Source organism: Salvelinus fontinalis, chromosome 8, assembly GCF_029448725.1.
Source record: "Salvelinus fontinalis isolate EN_2023a chromosome 8, ASM2944872v1, whole genome shotgun sequence".
NCBI classification, from domain to species: Eukaryota; Metazoa; Chordata; class Actinopteri; order Salmoniformes; family Salmonidae; genus Salvelinus; species Salvelinus fontinalis.
Genome location: NC_074672.1, coordinates 42241398 through 42259095, shown reverse-complemented (window position 1 = coordinate 42259095; position 17698 = coordinate 42241398). Strand labels below are relative to the sequence as shown.

General features: G+C 42.2%; 2 protein-coding genes across 2 annotated transcripts in view; both read right to left on the bottom strand.

Moving 5' to 3' along the window:
- LOC129861273 (syntenin-1-like) overlaps positions 1 to 10602 on the bottom strand; it is a 45555-nt gene extending 34953 nt beyond the window's left edge. The window contains exons 1-2 of the mRNA XM_055932551.1: positions 10422 to 10602; positions 1390 to 1441 (exon numbers count right to left, since the gene is read on the bottom strand). Of these exons, the coding sequence (XP_055788526.1) occupies positions 1390 to 1440 (51 nt within the window). The 5' untranslated portion in view covers position 1441; positions 10422 to 10602. The remainder of the gene's footprint in view (positions 1 to 1389; positions 1442 to 10421) is intronic.
- A 940-nt stretch (positions 10603 to 11542) lies between these two features.
- LOC129861274 (peptidyl-prolyl cis-trans isomerase FKBP1A-like) lies at positions 11543 to 17661 on the bottom strand. The gene is made up of 5 exons (XM_055932553.1): positions 17515 to 17661; positions 17287 to 17334; positions 14128 to 14240; positions 13104 to 13233; positions 11543 to 12978 (listed from the first exon to the last, which is right to left on the bottom strand). The coding sequence occupies exons 1-4, from the start codon at positions 17549 to 17551 to the stop codon at positions 13105 to 13107; spliced, it is 327 nt and encodes a 108-aa protein (XP_055788528.1). The 5' UTR covers positions 17552 to 17661; the 3' UTR covers positions 11543 to 12978; position 13104.
- Between the last annotated feature and the right edge of the window lie 37 nt (positions 17662 to 17698).

Here is a 17698-nt window from a genome sequence, read left to right as displayed (position 1 = left end):
CTTTCCAATCTTTAGGGATCTCAGGCGGTACGAAAGAGGTTGAACAGGCTCCTAATTAGTAATAGAGGTTCCAACAATTTCGGCAGAACATTTTAGAAAGAGAGGGTCCAGATTGTCTAGCCCAGCTGATTTATAGGGGTCCAGATTTTGCAGCTCTTTCAGAACATCAGCTATCTGGATTTGGGTGAAGGAGAAGTGGGGGGGGGGGGGGGGGCTTGGGCAAGTTGCTGTGGGGGGTGCAGAGCTGTTGACGGGTAGGCATAGCCAGGTGGAAAGCATGGCCAGCTGTAGAAAAATGTTTATTGCAATTTTCGATTATCGTAGATTTATCAGTGGTGACAGTTTTTCCTAGCCTCAGTGCAGTGGGCAGCTGGGAGGAGGTGCTCTTATTCTCCATGGACTTTAGTGTCCCAGAACTTTTTGGATTTAGTGCTACAGGATGCACATTTGTTTGAAAAAGCTAGCCTTTGCTTCCCTAACTGACTGTGTATACAACTCACAGTAGGATGGTACCCCCCACACTGAAACTCAATACAACTCTTACATATAAAGGGATATCAACCAGACTTATTTTTCTATGGCTTCCCTAAGGTGTCAACAGCCTTTAGACGTAGTTTCAGGCTTTTATTTTGAAGAATGAGCGTGAACGACCACATTGCGTAAGTGGATAGGTGGGGGCTCTCAGAGTGAGTTGTGCGCAAAAGAGAAAGGCAGCCATTGTTACTCCCGGTCCTAGTAAAAAGCCAACTGTCCCGGTTGATATATTCTCAGGGTGAAAAACACCCTGAGGATGGATTATAAAAAACATTTGACATGTTTCTGTGGACATTATGGATATAATTTGAAATTTTTGTCGGCGTTGTCGTGACCGCTCTTTCCGGTGGATTCCTGGGCATAACGCATCAAACTAACGGAGGTATTTGGATATAAAAAATATCTTTATGGAACAAAAGGAACATTTGTTGTCTAACTGGGAGTCTCGTGAGTGAAAACATCCGAAGATCATCAAAGGTAAACGATTAATTTGATTGCTTTTCTGATTTTCGTGACCAAGTTACCCGATGCTAGGTGTACTTATTGTTTTGTCGAGCGATCGATAAACTTAAACAAACGCTTGTATTGCTTTCGCTGTAAAGCATTATTTCAAAATGAGACAACAGATGGATTAACAAAAGGCTAAGTTGTGTTTTGCAATATTGCACTTGTGATTTCATGATATTATATTATTTACCTGTGGCGCTATGCTAGGCTATGCTAGTCAGCGTTTCTGATGACAATTATCCCGGATCCGGGATGGGTAGTCCAGAAAGGTTAACAGTCGGGAGGAGATCAGAGTAGCCTACTTTTTTTTAAAGTCCAATATTCTGTCCGATACTGGGTTTTCCTTACCTTCATGACCTTGTCCACCTTAAGATCCTCGAGGGATGGATACAGCGACATTCTGTGGGAAGAACACAAAGGAAACTGTTATAATGTTGGCATGAGAAGAGTAAATAACACAATACATATGAGAGAGAATCTCACCTATAAACTGCTAACCTTTGATGGCAAATCCCTAGCTGAGAATAATGTGGCGGAAGACAGGATCAGAGAGGGGGGGGGGGGGCTCTGGACCACACAGACAGAGGGTTGGAGAACAGAGCGGTTGGTCTGTGTCTGTCTATAGACCCGTGCCCATACACAGCTCTGAAAGAGTGACACACATGGCATGGCGACTCCAGGACCATAAAGCTCATAATGAGATTCCTGTTTTTCAATTGAGGCTTAAGTTTTTCACCACTAATCCACCATGATCCATTTCTGCACTTCCAGACCCCTTCCCATAATCACTCACTCCTTTCATTATTGTGAGACGGAAAATGGAGAGAAGGGTAGCTAACGGCAACAAAGATGTGATGTAAGCAGAGGAGTGGGTGTGGTCAGAACAGCCTATAAAGACCTAACTAACAAACAAGTCAAAGATACCCTTCTTATCCACATACTGTAGCCTGGGCTAGTTCTAGAACGAACAATGTAGGCTAGAAACTGACTGTAGTAAGTTAAGGTGATTTTGATAACCAAAATGTGATAAAGAAGAATGTTCCTACCCTTAAAAATACTGAAAGCTCATATTTAATGTTAAAACCTTTTTTTTTTTTCTTTTTTTTTTTTTTAAATGGCCTCATGACTACTGCGTGCCGCCATCTTGATAAGGTGTCATCAATGACATCACTTGAATGGTTCGTCTGACAAGCAGCCCAGATTAGATTGCATGTTTGTAGCCTCATTGAGAATGTTTAAAATTTTGACAATACAAAAATTATGAAAATAAGTGCCTTTATAGAAGGCTATCCTGTTAAGAGACTAGCCAGGTAACATGGCATGAACGATAAGTTGACAAAAAATATATATACACACACCGTGCAAGATGGGCTAGCTAGCCAACTAGTCCGAAACCACGGCAAGCTCAGCTACCATTGATGGATATTTTGCTAGGTAGCCTAGTGACATTGGCAGCATCATTTGGTAAGTCTCACAACTAGCTGCAATTGATTTAATAAAAGTGGACACTGTTAGCAACACTACATGTCTGTAGCTAACTCTTTCAGAACAGACACCTAGCTATCTAGGAGGCGGCTCCCGAGTGGCGCAGCAGTCTAAGGCACTGCATCTCAGTGCAAGAGGTGTCACTACAGACCCTGGTTCGATTCCAGGCTGTATCACAACCGGCCGTGATTGTCAGCCGCCCTATGCGCCACATCTTTCTATCCTAAGCTAGGTGGTGCTGAAGCCACTTTCTATCCTGGGCTAGGCACTGAGGCCACTATCCTGGGCTAGGCACTGAGGCCACTATCCTGAGCTAGGTGCTCAATTTTTTTTATTCTATTATGTTCTCAAAGCATTTTCACAACATCAAGGTTGAAAGGTTACCTAACCTCGACATGTAAAACAATGTAGGTTGATTTGAGCATTTCGGTTTGTACTGTAAAGTAACAGTCAAAACATACACAACAGGCAGAATTGTGTCATTGTTCACACACAGCAATCCCTCAGGGCACTTCACCAGTTAACACACATGTTATGTAAGCCTCAACCTGCAGCCCGTTTGTACTGCTGCCTTGTCCCCAGACACTGAACGAGCAACACAGCAACAAATATCTCAAGGAGCTGAGCTTTTGATCTCCGGATGTCTACTATCAACAAGAAAACATTGATGTCATAAAAAGTTAGTCAAGGAACAAAAAGTAGTTGCTAGCAACTAAAAACCAAGAAACTACATGACATCTATTAGACAACACTGAAACCTATTGGAGGAAGCTTGTGGTGGTTTCTACCTGGTACAAGGCCTTCAGAAAGTATTCACACCCCTTGACTTTTTCCACATTTTGTTATGTTAAATCTTGAATTTAAAATCGATTAAATTGAGATTTTTGGGGGGAGGGGTCACTGGCCTACACAGTTTTTCGAGAGAAAAAATACAATTATATATGAAATGTCTAGAGTCAATAAGTATTCAGCCTCTTTGTTATGGCGAGCATAAATGTTTTATTTTTTAATTGCTTAACAAGTCATAGTAAGTTGCATGGACTCACTGTGTGCAATATTGGTGTTAAATGTGATTTCTGAACGACTACCTCTGTACCCCACACATACGATTATCTATAAGGCCCCTCAACCAAGCAGTGATTTTCAAACACAGATTCAACCAGGAAGATTTTCCAACGCTTCGCCAAGGGCACCTATTGGTAGATGGATATTTTTTTTAAGCTGACATTGAATAGCTCTTTGAGCATGGTGAAGTTATTCATTACACTTTGGATGGTCTAACAATACACCCAGGCACTACAAAGATACAGGCGTTGCCGGTGAGGAAGGAAACCGCTTCGGTATTTCACCCCGAGGCCAATGGTGACTTTAAAACAGTTTGAGTTTAATGGCTGTGATAGGAAAAAACATCACCATTATAGTTACTCCAAAAATTACAATACTAACATACAGTTGAGGTCGGAAGTTTACATACACCTTAACCAAATACATTTAAACTCAGTTTCACAATTCCTGACATTTAATTCTAGTAAATATTCCCTGTCTTGGGTCAGTTAGGATCACCACTTTATTTTAAGAATGTGAAATCTCAATAATAGTAGAGAGAATTATTTATTTCAGCTTTTATTTCTTTCATCACATTTCCAGTGGGTCAGAAGTTTACATACACTCAATTAGTATTTGGTAGCATTGCCATTAAATAGTTTAACTTGGGTCAAATGTTTTGGGTAGTCTTCCACAAGCTTCCCACAATAAGTTGGGTGAATTTTGGCCCATTCCTCCTGACAGAGCTGGTGTAACTGAGTCAGGTTTGTAGGCCTACTTGCTCGCACACGCTTTTTCAGTTCTGCCCACACATTTTCTATAGGATTGAGGTCAGGGCTTTGTGATGGCCACTCCAATACCTTGACTTGTTGTCCTTAAGCCATTTTGCCACAACTTTGGAAGTATGCTTGGGGTCATTGTCCATTTCGAAAAACCATTTCCGACCAAGCTTTAACTTCCTGACTGATGTCTTGAGATGTTGCTTCAATATATCCACATAATTTCCCTCCCTCCTGATGCCATCTATTTTGTGACGTGCACCAGTCCGTGCTGCAGCAAAGCACCCCCACAACATGATGCTGCCACCCGTTCTTCACGGTTGGGATGGTGTTTTTCGGCTTGCAAGCCTCCCTCTTTTTCCTCCAAACATAACGATGGTCATTATGGCCAAACAGTTCTATTTTGTTTCACCAGACCAGAGGACATTTCTCCAAAAAGTACAATATTTGTCCCCATGTGCATTTGCAAACCGTAGTCTGGCTTTTTTATGGCGGTTTTGGAGCAGTGGCTTCAAACTTGCTGAGCGGCCTTTCAGGTTGCCGATATAGGACTCATTTTACTGTGGATATAGATACTTTTGTACCCGTTTCCTCCAGCATGTTCACAAGGTCCTTTGCTGATGTTCTGGGACTGACTTGCACTTTTCGCACCAAAGTACGTTCATCTCTAGGAGACAGAACGCGTCTCCTTCCTGGGCGGTATGACGGCTGCGTGGTCCCATGGTGTTTATACTTGCGCACAATTGTTTGTACAGATGAACGTGGTACATTCAGGCGTTTGGATATTGCTCCCCAACTTGACAGAGCTTGAAGATTTTTTAAAAAAAATAAATGGGCAAAGGTGTGGAAAGCTCTTAGAGACTTACCCAGAAAGACTCACAGCTCTAATCACTGCCAAAAGTGCTTCTACAAAGTATTGACTCAGGCGTGTGAATAATTTTGCAAAAATGTTTTAACTTTGTCATTATGGGGTATTGTGTGTAGAGAAAAATGTATTTAATACATTTTGAATTAAGGCTGTAACACAATAAAATGTGGAATAAGTCATTGGGTATGAATACTTTCTGAGGGCAAAGTACAGTATGTACTGGGGCTGATATGGTCTGTGTTTTGGTACTGAGCCTTCGCTCCCTCAAAGCTGGTAAACAAATACAAACAAGTTATCATGGAAAACTAGTATAGCTCTCTCATCCTGTTTGTGTCTTGCTATTCCATTAGGCCTAGATCCATTCGTTTTGCTCCACCCTCAGTCCTGTGTCCTGTGTCCTCAGTCCTGTGTCCTCAGTCCTGTGGGTGGAGCAAAACGAATGGATCTAGGCCTAATGGAATAGCAAGACACAAACAGGATGAGAGAGCAGTTTCCCTTTTACTGGAAGAGATAGGCCTACAGACAGAGTTAACGAGAAACTAAAAGCTCACTTACACCCACTAGAAAGAGAGAGAGATGGAAGGAATGAGGGAGAGGGAATGAGAGAGAGAGAGAGAGAGAGAGAGAGAGAGAGAGAGAGAGAGAGAGAGAGAGAGAGAGAGAGAGAGAGAGAGAGAGAGGGAATGACAGAGAGAGAATGAGAGAGAGAGAGAGAGAGAGAGGGGGAGGGAATGACAGAGAGAGAGAGAGAGAGAGAGAGAGGGGGAGAGAGAGAGAGAGAGAGAGAGAGAGAGAGGAGAGAGAGAGGAGAGAGAGAGAGAGAGAGAGAGAGAGAGAGAGAGAGAGAGAGAGAGAGAGAGAGAGAGAGAGAGAGAGAGAGAGGGAATGACAGAGAGAGAATGAGAGAGAGAGAGAGAGAGAGAGAGGGGGAGGGAATGACAGAGAGAGAGAGAGAGAGAGAGAGAGAGAGAGAGAGAGAGAGAGGAAATGACAGAGTGAATGAGAGACAGAGTGAGGGTGGGGCGAAATGAGAGACAGAGAGAGAGGGAGGGAATGACAGAGGGAGAGAGAGAGAGAATGAGAGAGAGGGAGGGAAGGAATGACAGAGAGAGAGAATGAGAGAGAGGGAGGGAAGGAATGACAGAGAGAGAGAGAGAGAGAGAGAGAGAGAGAGAGAGAGAGAGAGAGGAAATGACAGAGTGAATGAGAGACAGAGTGAGGGTGGGGCGAAATGAGAGACAGAGAGAGAGGGAGGGAATGACAGAGGGAGAGAGAGAGAGAATGAGAGAGAGGGAGGGAAGGAATGACAGAGAGAGAGAATGAGAGAGAGGGAGGGAAGGAATGACAGAGAGAGAGAGAGAGAGAGAGAGAGAGAGAGAGAGAGAGAGAGAGAGAGAGAGAGAGAGAGAGAGAGAGAGAGAGAGAGAGAGAGAGAGAGAGAGAGAGAGAGAGAGAGAGAGAGAGAGAGGAAATGACAGAGTGAATGAGAGACAGAGTGAGGGTGGGGCGAAATGAGAGACAGAGAGAGAGGGAGGGAATGACAGAGGGAGAGAGAGAGAGAATGAGAGAGAGGGAGGGAAGGAATGACAGAGAGAGAGAATGAGAGAGAGGGAGGGAAGGAATGACAGAGAGGAAATGACAGAGTGAATGAGAGACAGAGTGAGGGTGGGGCGAAATGAGAGACAGAGAGAGAGGGAGGGAATGACAGAGGGAGAGAGAGAGAGAATGAGAGAGAGGGAGGGAAGGAATGACAGAGAGAGAGAATGAGAGAGAGGGAGGGAAGGAATGACAGAGAGAGAGAGAGAGAGAGAGAGGAGAGAGAGAGAGGAGAGAGAGAGAGAGAGAGAGAGAGAGAGAGAGAGAGGAGAGAGAGAGAGAGAGAGAGAGAGAGAGGAGAGAGAGAGAGAGAGAGAGAGAGAGAGAGAGAGAGAGAGAGAGGAGAGAGAGAGAGAGAGAGAGAGAGAGAGAGAGAGAGAGAGAGAGGAGAGAGAGAGAGAGAGAGAGAGAGAGAGAGAGAGAGAGAGAGAGAGAGAGAGAGAGAGAGAGAGAGAGGAGAGAGAGGAGAGAGAGAGAGAGAGAGAGAGAGAGAGAGAGAGAGAGAGAGAGAGAGAGAGAGGAGAGAGAGAGAGAGAGAGAGTAAGGGAGAGGAAATGACAGAGAGAGAGAGAGAGTGGGGGCAGGGGGGAATGAGAGAGAGAGAGAGAATGAGAGAGAGGGAATGAGAGAGAGAGAGGGAATGAGAGAGGGAATGAGCGAGAGAATGAGAGCGGGAATGAGCGAGAGAATGAGAGCGGGAATGAGCGAGAGAATGAGAGAGGGAATGAGCGAGAGAATGAGAGAGGGAATGAGCGAGAGAATGAGAGAGGGAATGAGCGAGAGAATGAGAGAGAGAGAGGGAGGGAATGAGAGAGAGAGAGAGAGGGAGACAGGGAGCAAGAGAGAGAGGGAATGAGAGAGAGAGAGGGAGGGAGAGAGAGAGAGGGAGACGGGGAGCAAGAGAGAGAGGGAATGAGAGAGAGAGAGGGAGGGAGAGAGAGAGGGAGTGAGAGATGGAAGGAATGACAGAGAGTGAATGTGAGAGAGAGGGAGGGAATGAGAGAGAGGGAGGGAATGAAAGAGAGGGAGGGAATGAAAGAGAGAGAGAGAGCGAGAGCGAGAGGGAATGACAGAGTGCATCACATGACAGAGTACACATATCCAGTACAGAGTAAATAGAGATCAGCTGTACTATAGGGTGTGGCAGGTGAAACTGCCCCAGAGTCTACAGTAGACACCTACCATGCCGAGGAGTAAGAGCCCAGTCACTTATGAATGACTATTCAACAACAACTACTACTCAAACGTACAAGCCTTGCCTTTAAGGACAAGGGCTTTTGCTATCGTGTTTTTCTGATCAAGTTGTTGGTGTCGGCCTATGCGTACATTCGTTAAGATGTCACGTGAGCCATACGGGTCATTACAGGAAGAAGAGAAGGCATGAACTGGTCTGGTCACATGTCCGGTATGACATCAGAATCACTGTGAATGATGGTTTGTTTATAAGTTGGTGTCTCCAGTGTGTTGTTGAGAACGGTGGTGAAAAGGAAAAGCCCGAGAGAGATGTTCAGGTCCATGTCACATGCTGTTCCTTTTCACTTTCATATTATACACTGTGGCATCCCACTTTATGAATAGATCACAAGATATGCTGTAAGCCATGAACAGGAAACAGGAACTTAGAGGTAGTCAATGATACACTGCTACCATGTCGACCACAGTCAGTGTCAATGTCCAAGTTCTCTCCCACACACACAACGAAATGAAAAACTACAACACACACAGCGGACTTAGAGAACGGAAAAAAACACTCCTACACGTGTATAAACCCTATCCCACAACATTGATGCAAATGATACTCACTCCTACACATATTAGCACTGTCAAACCACACATCATGAAAACAGCCCAATCCTTGTTCCTCTACAAAAACGACATACAAGACACAGTTGTGAAAAGACATAACCCTACTAACACATTCCAAACAAACAGGTTGACACTACTACAAAGTAAAAAAATAAATAAAAAAAAGGAGTAAAAATAAGCACATAATGTGAACATTTAGCACAATCACTGAGCCAAGCTAAACATGCCCACCAATCACATTACTAAGTCAAGACTACTGTACACTACACATCCAATTCACAGACCAGAGACACACACTCCATTATGTCTCTGAACACCAAGACACTTTCCATGTTTTCATTTGAAATGTGCCCCCCACCCCTCAGAAACATGGGCTGGCTTATTCCTGGATAAAAGTGGAAACCTTGGAATAAAATAACCTTGTTCTTGGGCTGGTTACCTCATTCCCTACCAGGAACTACAAGTGTTTTTGTAGTACTGAGATGAGGGGGGGGGGGGGGGATTCCTTAGCAAGAATAGGCTAACTAAATTAATCAAATAGGGACAAGAATTGTGTCGTGCACGATGTGCTTCTGACAAGAATACAGAGTGAAGCAATTTCAGTCGCTCTGTAGGAAATAGTGTGGTTTTTGTCTACACAGACATGTCCAGCAAACGCTACAGAAGGGGAAAACTTCAGCACTTCCTTGAGCTTAAAACGAATTGGATACACAAAGAATGTTATCCCCTTGGCAACGTATTCTGGTCTACTGACATGGTGGAGAAAGGTGGCTGTGGTAAGCAATGCACGGCCAGAGGAGGGAGGGGGGGGGGGGGGGGACGACAACGACAATGATCACAAGGTCCACTATTATAACTAATGACATGTTTTATGTCCACTCACCTTCCTCTTTGTTTTCAACCAGTGTATACCAAGTTGTTTAAAATATATGCCTAGCTACCCCATTCAGAATGTTCTTCTGTGCAATCCTACAGTACTGAAGTTTCCTTCATCCCTCAACTAGCCATTTAAAATGACCGTTTATAGTAAAAATGTTGACTTTTAAATTTTACAGATGGCTACCCATTTGCAACATTAAAAGATATTTATTTTAATTTTATATAAATGGTCATTTAAAATGGCTACTTGCAGGACGAAGCTACACTGAACTAAACCATTGACATCCATAGGAATGAACTACAGCTGGCCAATTGTTGGGGTGGGGGGGGGGGTTCTCTACAGCACACATCTCTCTATGTGTGACATTTGAAATGTTGTAGCATGTGTCAAGAAATCCCATGATGTCATGAGTCAGAGGTTTCAAAACATTGAGAGTTAACAGTTGTAAACAAATATAGTTAACGTTAGCTAGGTATGTAGCTGAATATCTAGTTTGCTAGCCAGTTAACTGTACTTACCTGGCCAGGCTAACTTCAATAGCCTCACTGTGACACCATATAATAAAAGACAACCATGTGGAAGGCACAGTGCGTCTCGCTAGCTAACTTGGCTAGTTAGCTATATATGCTAACTAAACTAGCTATAGAATTTCATCGGCTAACTGTAGCTAGTTAACAACAAGAAGTTGTGGCTAAACGATGAGATACCTAGGTTAACTAGCTACATAGTTAGCTAAATGTATCAAGACAAGATGTACTCTTTATTTATTCCTCCAATCTCGGCTAACACGTCGCTGGTGAATACATTACTTATGTTCAACCACCTTGCTTCGATAAATGTGCTAGCAAGCTAACAGTACTTAGCTAACCAGGAGAGCTACGCTAGCTAACGGGAAGTGTGGTTGGACATAATGTAAACTCACCTTAAAAGTTTTGATTGTGAATATCTCAGGAAAAACCTCCGAGTATAGTTAGGATACTCTTTTTCTGCTTCGTACTTCGGACGACACCACTGCTGTTGAGAAGTGATATTCTGAGTCACCGCTAATTTCCTGGTCTAGAAAACCCAAGTCAATGACAGTGGTGACATAGCCAATGACCGCCTATCAGCTGCTGTTGTTGTCTCAAGGCATACATAATGAATGTTCCTATGGTAATGAATATCTAATTTTCAAGATTTTTGCAAGTACTTGAAATTGTGCGATATGAGGTGGTTATAGACAATCTGTGAATTTAGTTAGTTCAGCAACTGTTCATCAGTGGAAAATGGGGCATAATGCTACTACTACAGTGGAGCAATTTTGCCACTCTTCTACGTCTTGCTGTGGGTGATGGCTCATATATTATAATCTATATGAATATGAACGATGATCCATGAAACCTACCTATTCCAATCCCCAGATACAACTTCGGTTTCTATAGCAAAGCAGTCACTAATTGAACACCTTGATACTTAAAAGGTGTCACTACACCTAGAATGTCTCAGCATTTCTTCCCTATGTTGAAGCTAGGTGAATTGCAAAAACACTAAGTAGGCTGTATTAAAAAACAAATCTCCCCTCACCAGCAACATGGCAGAGACACGGGCTTGGCGCCTCGTATCATCTGGATATGTGTGCAACAAAAGTTAAACATTCTCCTTCTGCTACCATTTATGTCAAGCCGTATAGACATACAGTTTGATTCATACGTTCGATAAATCCATCACACATGTAGACAGCAACTGCACTGCAACGCGTTCCATAGGACATTTATTTACAGTATTTCTGGTGTACCAATATTCAAAACACTAGGTGTGATCAAGGCGTGAGCCTTTTAGTTTCGGTTTTGGTATAGGCGAATAGGCGAATATCACAGCCAATCACAACACTGGAGGGTAAATAATACTGGGAAACACTATCATTCTACTATTACTGCAGATATATGTACATTTTCTGAAATTACAACGCAAAATTTCAACAAAAAATCATTATTTAATACCCCCAACCTCATTAATGCCAGATATTCCAGTAATTGAAAAAAAAAAAAAAGACTTTCCACAAAGCAGGTAGAGAGCACTTTATTGCAACTGCAAAAACATGTATTGGTTGTGCCTGCGTATGTAACTCAGCACACAAATAGACAGTACATAGGACTGCACACAAATAGACAGTACATAGGACTGCACACAAATAGACAGTACATAGGACTGCATTTGTGCCATGCGCCTAGACAGCTGTAACATCAAGAGCAATGATGGCCAGCATCTGAACATGTTCTATCTGCATTAGATTTAACTCTATTTCAACAGACTTTTAAATGTGATACAAAACATGGATGTCTCTGTCACACGACTACCACAACACAGCATTTTAATTTAGGCAGTGTGGTGTCAGTCTAATGACGCTGACAAAAAAATATTTACCATTAAATTACAGGTAAAGTAGAAGTCATTCTTAGTTATCAAGTCAAATTGTATTGGTCGCATACACATATTTTAGAAAGATGGCATCTGAAAAAGATATAATGTCAAGTTGTGAGACAAAATAAGGTGGGGGAGGTCACAACTGAATCGATTCCTCAACCCCCTTTTCAATCATTTCAGGCATTTCACTTCTAAAGCATCATCACTACTCCAATTAATGTACGTATACTATATGGTTTCCATCACTGTTAATAACACGTTTATGGTTTTCAACAGGGTTAAAGATTTGACTTGGAAAGAAACATAAGCCACAACAAAAAATATTGGAATGCAAAAAGCTTCGACACGTATAGAGATCAGGATATCATTAGTATGACATGCAGAACCGGCTAGTTGGTTGGTCGTATGTCTCGTAAATGAGAAACACAATATGATACAACAATTCTCTTCTGTACTAGTTCCTCTGCGCAGAATGCTCACTAGCGCCTAATAAAGTTAACAATCAAAATTAAAGGAAACATCACTATTTAGTCTGGGTAAATAACATATCAAACAATGTTCCTGTTTTATACCATTAAGCCATTCCCATGACTCAATATTTTACTACACTTATGCCTCTCAACATTACACTAAGCCATACAACTATAAAATCAATTCATATTGGTTCTACTTTCATCTGGGAGAGGTATGGATGCAAACATGTACTTTTCATATTCTCTTAGTTTTGTTCCTCAGGTAGGATTCACGTCAAGCACCAGCCCTCTATGTTACTGATAGGTACTCTTGAAAAGAGATGAATGTCGCTGCTAATATTTCATTGGTATTTTGTGTTACTCATATAACCATGCACAACCAATCATTTCACAAAACAAAGTAAAGCACAATTTAAAAACATCAAGGTTTGTAAGGTTTTAAGGTTATGGCCCATAGGTTTTTAAAGAAAAACAAAATTGATAACGCAGATTTTGTATATATGGATAAAATAGTGACCAAAGTGGTGGAACTATAGACTCAGGTCTCTTATAGAATCAAGTGCAGACTCTCCTAGCTTTTCTACATGTTTCCTAGGTAGAAACCTGCAAAGACAGAGGAGGAAGAGGACAAAGGGATTATATTGAATCCATAGACTTGTAGATGCATTTGTGCTATTATTGAAAACTACAGATAATAACAAAACACTTAGAAAATCTTTAAAAAGTACTTCATTCAAGGCTCAGTAGCTCAACATCAAAGATGAGGGTGGCATTGGGTGGAATGATCCCCGGGTGGCCCTTTGCTCCATAGGCAAAGTCAGGCGAGCAGGTCAGCTTGGCTCTCTGACCGACACTCATCTGCAAACAAGTGAGGGGGATATAGGTCAAGCACAGCCACACTGAGATAAGCTATAGAGGAACCTCTATGCTTATTTTCGGAAAGAAGCATTCATTTTATGATACTGTTGACAACTTTTTTGTTCAAATTGTGTTCATTTATGCATCACTTTTTGGTTGTACTTAAGCAGCAATTGACCCCAGACCAGACGCTTAGTGTGTGTGTGTGATTGGGGGAGCGGTTTGTCATGCTGTAAGTGTAGAGCCTCTGATGAAAACGCTGAGGGCTCTTGTGGAGAACTGCCATTGGCTGGGAGAATGCCTAGCCAACACAACAAAGACTAATACGGGCACGTCTCTTCACTGCATCTGTCGCCCTTGATAAGAATATTATGTAATCAACCTCCTGGCAAAAGCCCAGCGAACTGCTTTGAAGTGCACAATGCCTCAGTCTCTCTCTCCTGTTGCACACATTTCCCTTTCAATCTGCTGCAGCTACACGTCACAGGGCTGTACAACAAACAGACCGGACTGTGTGTAGTGCCCCAGTAACAGTGAAACTAATGTAAAGGTTTATGCAAATACTTCAAACCGTCTTGTATAGCCCACACAAAGCATGTCATATGTTCAGAGAAATACTATGAATAAAGGCCATTATCTTCCTACTGATAGAGAAGGTATGGCTGTACCTGGAACAGTTTAATTCATCAAGTAATATAAATGTATTTGCTCTGGATAATCTTGACCGAGGGTTCATGCACAGCACAGAAATACAACGATGGGACATTCTGTGCTTTGGCAAAATGGCAACCTCTCCATTACAAGGACGTGGTCATTTCATTGTAAAACCCTTCTCCTGTACTTGCTAGAAGTAGGGGCAGACAGACACCAGAGATGTCTGCACAGTACACCTACCTGCACGACTCCCTCTTCCCAGCCACGTATCACTTCCTGTTTTCCTATTTTAAACCTGAAGGGCTTGTCCCTGTCACGGGAGGAGTCAAACTTGCGTCCATCCGTCAGGGAGCCTGAGGAGGAGGAAATGAGAGGCAGAGAGGATTTATTTTGACAATCTGTAACAGAGATGGTGGAATGTCTGTTACGGTTCAAGGCAATAATTTCAGAACTGGACTGGGGGTGCAATTCCTGTACTAAAACCCAAACTAACTTGAGTTCCAGCAGACAGACGAACACTTAAGATGAAAGACGTACATCCTGTGGCTCTTGTAGGTCTACTTCCATATCTACTGTTATGCAACACACAAGGGACAAAACCGACAGTTAACGAAGCATTAACAATATATCTTTTGAGCTAGTGTAAAACTATCTCCCTGAATGCAAATGAAGGGATTCCACGGATAGCAGAAATAGCCCCTGCAGCTGTCTCTGGGGGTGGGCAGCAAAGTGACAGGAAAATATGGCCATAACAGGGCGTCCGCAATCGGCAATCCATCCCGAGGAGGCATGTGTACTGTTGTGTACAATCCATCCCTATTCATTGTGTACTGTTGTTATTACCACTAATCTGGCCAGGAGGGGGCTAATCTCTGGTGTCCACTGCTGTCGGGCACATCAGGGGGCAAGATATAGATAGTAATCCCAGACGTGGCAAGGTTGGGTGGCCAGATTTGTACATTTTCTCTCTCCCTCTCTCTGCGTAGGCCAATATAATGATCTATTAGGGATGGAATTTATAATGCAAAAACTTTTTCAGTTGTATATATTTGACGTCGAACGTTATCGTTGTTGAAAGTCTCAAAAATGTCCCGTCAGGGAGCAGATTATAGGAGACTGATTTATCATTACATGAGGGCAGTGGAGTGTAATGATTGAAGTCAATGGAAGCCAGGCTTCACAAAAATATTTTAGCAATAAAAAAAGAAATGGTATAAAATCATTTATTCTTTCACCTCTCTCTGTTTTTATAATTTCCCTTAAATTGACAAATGGCCGAATCTCACCGGAGAAATCATCAGAGCAAGGGAAACAGCGCCCCTCTGTCTCAGTATTTGTTGCCCATGTATCTGTTGCTGTCTGGACCAAAAGAGTATGACATGTTGCCGTCATAGCATTTGATTGATTGATGCCAGCAAGCATTTCGCCTCAGTTAATAATAAAAAAGCTGAGCTCAACTGTCGGTTGTCCTGGCGCAGAAAAATGTCCCCGAAAAAGAGGCCAGTTTGGATTTGGCTTTACACCAATCAAATCGCATCCAAAGCAAAACATTGTCAGAAAAACTTGTCCATTCCTGGTCTGCTTGTGTTGTTGTCCTGTAGTAGCTAGCTTGCTAAATCAGCCCTTTCCTAAGTCATGGATGGAGATTTGGACTCAGGCAAATGATTATGATGGTGATTCTGATCTAACCATAAATTCATATATTGAGCCACTGGCCTGAGATGATTGAAATGCAATATGTAGCCTAGTAGGCTCACGTTAACTAGCTAGCTAACTTAGCTGGTTCATTATTGCCCATGCAAGGAAGTTAGGCTAGCAAGTATTTTAGCTAGGTAGCCTATGACAACAAAAACTAAAAGTGTACTGTATGACAAAGCCATAGAAAGTTTTACCAACATGAAAGAGAGGAGAATGACATTGTCATTAAACTAGTCTACAAGTATGGTGAGTCAACTTTTTTTTAAACACACACACACACACAGAGAAAGCTGTACCATGGACAGTCACATGATAATTAGCAACATTGATTGGACTAAATTGTTTTTGGTATCTTTCAGTTTGTTTCCACTGTATTATAGCCTAGTTGATTTGATGACGTTTTAATGTTGAAGTGTAAATGGTGCAGGAATAAGGGAGGCAGTGCTCCTGTTGTCTTCGTGCTGACTTGCGGTAACTACGTGGATCTAAACCCAGCAGTTGTTTAGTAAACTGTAGAAAACATTAACTTGATGAACCATGCTGTAGGTCATTTAACTATTTGTTACATGCAATATTTGTTTTTGTGGACACCGGACAGATGTTGCTTTCTGGTTTTGTGATGAAACAAGTATATGTGTAGTTTAATTTATTCGGGCCACTGTGTGACTGTTGTCTTTTTTTGTTGTCTCGGCCATATTGCATATCAGGGTGGTGTATGAACTAACGGGTTATAGAGCAAACAACACAATTATCACAACATAGGTTGTAATATGGCTTTTTTACTGGCTTGGCTTCCCCAGTGATTTTACCCAAGCACCCGCTATTGCATGAGGGTACAGTTCACACATGAACAACAGGAAAATATCATTTTCTGACAGGAAATCAAAAAGTGGAGAGAAAAAATACTGTTGCTATAGCAAACATAGTAAAACATGTAGGATCTTGCCAGTGGCTTAAATATTTTGTGTATGAATGAATCCGAGTATAATAAAAGTTACATGATAATCCAATAACGGTGTTAGGACTACAATAGCAGCTATCCTACAACTAGATAGCTGACAATTGAATAGTCTAAATCGTATGAGAACATGGAGAAAGTGTTAAAATATACCAACCCCTGCAACTAACTCATTAGTAAACAATTACAACGAAAGGAAAAAATCATTAACAGCCATCAGACAGCAATAGTGCTATCCAACGTCACCAATCCCCTCAACTTCAAAGGCAGGGTATCAGACCGGGTTTAAACCCTTCGCTGTCTCGTCTGGCTCGACCTCGGATTGAACCCTGCAGCTGCCGACGTCTGAACGCTCAAGACAGACACCTACCTGCATGTTATATTACCCTACTATAATCACCTATGAAGTGACCGGCGGCAACATTGTAACATGGTAGTCTTGACTTCGCACGCGATGTTACAATGTTGCTCAATTTTACAATGTAGTAATAACCGCATTCCAATACTAAGAAGCCCCCTGCCTCCCTTGTACAGAAAGATGTATAGCAACACATTGTTGTGTGGCCAGAGCTAAAGATGTATTTGCAATTGCATCCGAATGAAAATATTACTAATGAAACAAAAATGCACCCAATCGCCAAGGTTGTGGCCTATCAAAAATATGAATTATTCTGAGATTTGGGGGGAATTTGCATTGGTGCTTGCATACAGACAGACACTGGAAATTAATCTCCCAAACTCACCAACATAATGCACCACACACGTCTGTCCTTTTTTAGGGAAGGTCCTTCCTGTGGGAGAAAAAGACATAGAAAAACCGGATAACGGGCATGAAAAGACGATGCGACGCTAAAACAGGATAACGGCATGAGAAGACTATGAGAAGCTGCATTTTTTGTATGTAAATTTAAATGAATTAACGGATATCCATCAGAAATCTTGAGCTAAAGATATGCATAAAAATATTTTACCATCGCCCGGGGTTATTGTCTCAATTTCTACTCCCATTTCCTTCGTTAATATCCCTCCACCCTACCAAGAGACTATCTTCCTTCAATCTGCTATTTCAGCGGCTGTTGTCGTCTGTCTCCGTGCAGCGGCGTCTACCACGTGATGTGAATGTAGCGTTAAACCGGAGAAAAAAAAGTGGGAGTG

Excerpts from the sequence above, each read along its gene's own strand:
- LOC129861274 (XM_055932553.1), bottom strand. The coding sequence starts at position 17,551 with ATGGGAGTAGAAATTGAGACAATAACCCCGGGCGATG. Across the intron at positions 17,335-17,514 it reads GACAATAACCCCGGGCGATG|GAAGGACCTTCCCTAAAAAA; the intron begins GTAAAATATTTT and ends TTTCTCCCACAG. Across the intron at positions 14,241-17,286 it reads GTGTGTGGTGCATTATGTTG|GCTCCCTGACGGATGGACGC; the intron begins GTGAGTTTGGGA and ends CCTCCTCCTCAG.